Source organism: Gekko japonicus, unplaced genomic scaffold (assembly GCF_001447785.1).
Source record: "Gekko japonicus isolate JY-2015 unplaced genomic scaffold, Gekko_japonicus_V1.1 scaffold1082, whole genome shotgun sequence".
Taxonomy (NCBI): Eukaryota; Metazoa; Chordata; class Lepidosauria; order Squamata; family Gekkonidae; genus Gekko; species Gekko japonicus.
In genome coordinates, this window is record NW_015173155.1 from 242,937 (window position 1) to 248,205 (window position 5,269).

At 59.3% G+C, this 5,269-nt stretch overlaps 1 protein-coding gene across 1 annotated transcript in view; it reads right to left on the bottom strand.

Moving 5' to 3' along the window:
* The window catches only part of DNAH2 (dynein, axonemal, heavy chain 2), a 151,604-nt gene that overhangs the window by 25,929 nt on the left and 120,406 nt on the right, over nt 1-5,269 (bottom strand). Inside the window, 7 exon segments of the mRNA XM_015422403.1 lie at nt 14-183; nt 1,120-1,261; nt 2,144-2,260; nt 3,159-3,369; nt 3,517-3,656; nt 3,757-3,904; nt 4,955-5,094. Of these exon segments, the coding sequence (XP_015277889.1) occupies nt 14-183; nt 1,120-1,261; nt 2,144-2,260; nt 3,159-3,369; nt 3,517-3,656; nt 3,757-3,904; nt 4,955-5,094 (1,068 nt within the window).

Sequence of the window (5,269 nt, forward strand, 5' to 3'; positions counted from 1 at the left end):
CCCCCGGCCTCACCTCCATGGCTCGCACCCACATGCAGAGGGGCTTGGCGGCCAACGAGACCCGCCCGATGATGTCCGGCTGGAAGTCCGGCTGGGAGCAGTAGGCGCTGATCTTCTTCAGCACCTTGTCGGAGATGTTGTCCTTGTCAAAGTAGACCAGCTGTTTAATGAAGTTTGGCTCGCCTGGGGAAAGTGGAAGGAAGATGGGACCAGAGAGCCAGAGAGCCGCACCCCCCGCCGGGGTCCAGCAGCCGCGGCCGGAAAGCCAGTGTGGCGCAAAGAGCCAGAGTCCAGGAGCACCCTAAAGGCCCACAGGATTTGTGGCAGGGTAATGGAAGAAGTGAGCAGTGACTCGCGAAAGCTCCTCCCTTGCCAAACATTTTTTGCGAGCCTAGAAGAAGAAGAAGAAGAAGAAGAAGAAGAAGAAGAAGAAGAGATTGGATTTGTATCCTGCCCTTCACTACCCAAAGGTGTCTCAGAGCGGCTCACAAACTCCTTCCCCACCCCACAACAGACACCCTGTGAGGTTGGTGGGGCTGAGAGAGCTCTTGGCAGAAACTGCCCTTTCTAGGACAGCTCTTGTCAGAAGAACTATGGCTTTGCCCAAGGTCATCCAGCCAGGTGCAAGTGGAGGAGTGGGGAATCAAACCCGGTTCTCCCAGATTAGAGTCCGCGCACTTCACCACGACACCAGACTGGCTCTCATTTTAAGGCGCTGATGGACTCCTGCCGTTTTCTACTGCCACGGACTAACACGGCTTCCCCACCTTGATCTATCTCCAGTGTGGTGTGGACTGCTGGATGAAGAGCCAGGAGGCCCCGGGTGCGTATCCCCTGCTATGCCAGGGAAGCTCACTGGGCAACCTCGGCCCAGCCGCCCAGTCTCAGTCTAACCGGCCTCACTGGGTGGGGGGGGAGGGGGGAATGGTATTGTGAGCCACTTTGGCTCCCTGCTGGGAAGAAAAGCTGCGTAGAAATATGGAAAAGGACAAACATCAGGCGGCCGCCGGGAGGCAACCAGTCCGCAGAGACGCGTTCTCCGGCTCCGCCAAGACTCTGCTCTCAGGACACCCCACCTGGCCTCAGACCAACGGCCCCTCCCCCCCCCGGAGCCCTTACCCAGCTGCTTCTTGGCTTCGGCCCACGTGGGCTCACTGCCCCGCAGGATCATGACCGCCTGCATGACGGTCTCCACGAGGGTGGGCGGCCGGCCGTAAGACTTAATCTCGGTCAGGTCCTTCTTGTTGAGGGACTCCAAGGCCTGGGGGGGGGGGAGGACAAGAGAGGAGCGGCCCTTCAGGACACATCGCCACAAAGGGAAGAGATGGACGCGGCCCACGTGAACCACCGGCGTCACCCACCCAGCTGGAAGAGCCCAGTTTCTCGGGGCCCGAACACACAGGAAGCTGCCTGATACTACTGAATCAGACCACTTGTCTACCAAGGTCAGTCCGGTCTACTCAGTCCAGGCAGATGTCTTATTCATCCCCTCCTACTTGGTCCTTTTAACGGGAGATGCGGCCCGGGACTGAACCTGGGGCCCTCTGCATGCCAAGCAGAGGCTCTACCGCGACCTCATGGATCCTTCCTATCACCTGAGCACAGGAAGCTCCCTCCTACCGAATCAGCCCCTTGGTCCGTCAAGGGCAGCATTCTCAGCTCAGTCTGGCAGCCGCTCTCCAGGGACTCAGGCGGAGGTCTTTCACATCGCCTACCGCCTGGGCCTTTTAACTGGAGATGCTGCCGGGGATTGAACTTGAGACCTCCTGCACGCAAAGCTCTGCTTTGCTCCGCCACTGGGCCACGGCCCCTCTCTTGGCAGGGGGATAAAGGCTGGCAGAGCACCCGGATGCTGCGGCCCTTGCCGGTGGAGGACGTGGGATGGCTTGCGGGGGGAGAGGGGAAGCCAGGGAGCCAAGAGAAACCCAGAAGCTCTTCTCATTTCCCTGCTTTGGCAGCAGGATTGTTGAGAAAAGAAACACCACTGCTGGCTTTAAAACCTGCCATCAGTATTGTCCCAACGCGCACGTTGTGAGAAAGGAATTCTGCTGGGCATTGGACACGGGTGGCTGCCGCTCCGCGACTCGTGCCCGTGTGCCAGCCCCTGCGGGTCTCTCCGGGGCGGCCTCTGCTTCCCGCCCACCTTCATGGCCTCCTCCAGGGCAGGCAAGGCCTCCTCCAGGTCCTTCTGGGCGTTGTCAGCCAAAGCTTTGCACTTGATCTCCTCGGCGGCGATCTTCTCACTGTTTGCGGTCACCGTCTGCGGGGAGGAAGGGAGGTGGAGGTCTTAAACATGACACTGAGACAGTCTGAGCCGCGTGGGCTCCGCTCCAACCTCCCACTCGACAGACTCAACCCAACCGGCTTCGGAATCAAATAAACTCAGCACCCGTGGAGGAAATGCCAAAAGAACGGACAGGGGAATAAGGTGGTTCAGGAAAGAGGATAGAAACTATTTACAGGTGTAACACAGTTGATAATTTAGGAGAGTAGAGAGCAGTTGGCAGCCAAGGTTGTCCTCTTGAGGCCAATATTGGCCTTCTCTCAGGATTCTCATAGTGATGAGAAAATTCCAGTGCACAGAGGTTGAGTTAATCGGTGAGTAAGATGTTATGTTGATGTTTTAAAATCTACCCTTTTATCTCCTCTTGTAACCTACTGGAATCATATTCTTTGGCTTACTTCTTTCTTAAATACAATAACATTTTACGGGGGGGGGGAAGGATTCTCATCGTGTGAAGGTGAGCTCCTCTCAGAAACCACTAGCTTCCTTCTGAAATTGGGGCTTCCAGACAGGTACGGTCTGTTCCTCAAGGTAGCCTGCTTGATCACCACAGAGAGGTTCTGAGGCTTCCAAAGTCTCCTGGGACAGGTTCTCTCACAACTAGAACTCTGGCGATGCAGACCCTGTCTCCACCCGTTCCCTCGTTCGGCCTGCTTCTGCACAAGGCAGACTCAGAGACAGGATTTTTCCGCGAGGGCCGAGGGAGGGGCGGCGGCGTGGCGGCTCCGGAGCGGAGCGGAGCGCCGGGGCCAGAGTTCTCCCTCCCTCCCTCCCTCCCTCCCGGCTCCTCCAGCCATTCCAGGGGCCCAGAGAGGTAGGTGCCCCTGGCTCCTGCAGTCCCCCAGAGGGGAGCTGGCTGGCCCGCCCGCCTCACCTTCTGCTGCTCGTCGGCCTCTCGCTTTTGCTGGACGATGATGACCAGGTACTCCTCGCACTGCCTCTGGAACTCGGCCACCTTCCTCCGGGCTTCCTCCAGTTCCAGCGACATCAACTCGACCTTCTCCCGGGTCTCGTTGATCTTGAAGAGCCCGTTGCGGAGCTTGTTGATCTGTTCGGACAACTCCTTCCGCTTCTCCGCCAGGAGCCTGCCGGGAGGGCCGCGGGAGACGTCTGCAACGGTCTTCACCCAGCACCGCCCCCCCCCGATTGGCGCTCCCCCAAGCCTTCCACACAGGTAGGGTCTCCTCTCCCACCCCACCGGGCTCCCCCAGCATCCGGCGAGGCCCCCTTACTTCTTGTAGCCGGAGACCAGCTCCAGGTAGTTGGTGGGTGTGACGTAGTTATGGCGCCGTAGCTCCAGCAGCATCTTCTGGGAGTAGCGGGCCACAGACCAGTGCATGGTCACAAAGATCCTCGCCACTCGCTTGTGGATCTGGGCCGGAGGAGGAGGAGGAGGAGGACGGTGAGGCCCTGCAGGAGGAAGAGGGGGGCCTCCAGCCCCTCACCCTCTCGGGACGGCCACGGCTCCTCACCGTATCGAGGCTTCCCCTTTCCACGCTTCCCAGATCCACGCCCTCCAGGTACTTCTCCGCCACCTCCAGGAGGGCCTCCTTTGGCCACTCGGAGAACCAGTCGATGGTGGTGCAGTTCACCAGGGCCGGGTACTGACGAATCCAGTTCCTGGGGCAGAGCAGACTGAGCGTCCCTGCCGGGCTCATTCCATTCCCACCCTCCGTGGCCCTTGGCTCCCTACCCCCATCCCACTGGGGTTCAGACCGGTCGGACAGCAGTCAGTCTCTGCAAACCAAAGAGGGATGGAAGTGGAGAGGAAGCAATCAACCGTGATGTACTGTGCCAGAAAAAAGGACCTGTAAATTCTTTTTTCCGTATTCAGTTTACTGGAAGCAATTCAAACGCCATCAGCACTCTAGTCATACCTCATAGTCACATTCATCACATCCATCAGTGTGATGTCTAGAGTGTTTGCCGAGTGGATTAATATTATACAGGTATTTCAAGGCTACCCACTTTGAGAAAGACATACACGGAACGAGACGTCATGTGCGTGGTTCGTTGGTGTCGATGGCGTTCGAACTGCTTCCAGTAAACTGGATACTGAAAAGCAGGGGTCGTTTCGTAGAAAAATAGCTAGGGGAACTCATTAGCATAACTCATTAGCATATGCCACACCCCCTGACATCACCGGAAGTGTGTCATAAGGCCACACCCCCTGACATCGCCAGAAGTGTGTCATAAGGCCACACACACCGCCCCCAACGGTCCCGGCCGCCACCGCTGGCCTTGCAGCTCCACTGCCAAGCCCCATGAGGGGCCTGGCGGTGGACCTGCAAGGCCGGCGGGAGTGCAAGGAAGCCCCGCGAAGGCCCTCCCTGGCCTCAGGCAGGCAGGGGTGGGGAGAGGCAGGGAGGAAGCAACTTACCCTCCCTCTTCTCCTGCCTCCTCCTGGCTGAATGAGGGCCGGAAGCGGGGCAGCCGGAAGCAGGGGGCGGGGCTTCGCCATGTGCCCCGCCCCCCGTACCTCACCCGGGGGAACTGCGATCCCCCGCGATCCCCCCCGAAATGACCTCTGCTGAAAAGAGAAGTCTGCGAAGAACTTCTTGCGGCACTACACGTCACGGTTCGTCTGCTTCCTTTCAACAGCCAGTCTCTGCCTGCAGCCCCTCCTGTCCACCAGGGGTCACCGTTGCGCCAAACAGAAAACTCACTCACCGGAAGGGGTCGCCCACGGGGCTGAGGCACAGGACCACGTGCAGGTTGTTCCGCACCCTCTCGATCAGGTAGGCAAAGAGGCTGTCCGGGCTCTCCTGGATGCCCTCCGCCCGAGCGGCATCTATGATGTGGGTTTGGATCTGGGGGCGGAGAGAGGGGCGTGGCACCGCAAGGCCCGGTGCCCTTTCCCAAGGGCCTGGCAAGGACTTAGGACTCCTCGGCCACCAGCCCCCACGCCCCCTTCCCCTGCCGCCTTGCAACACCGCCCCCCCCCCTCCACCGCTGCCTCTTCCAGACTTATTTCAACAGGAGGGG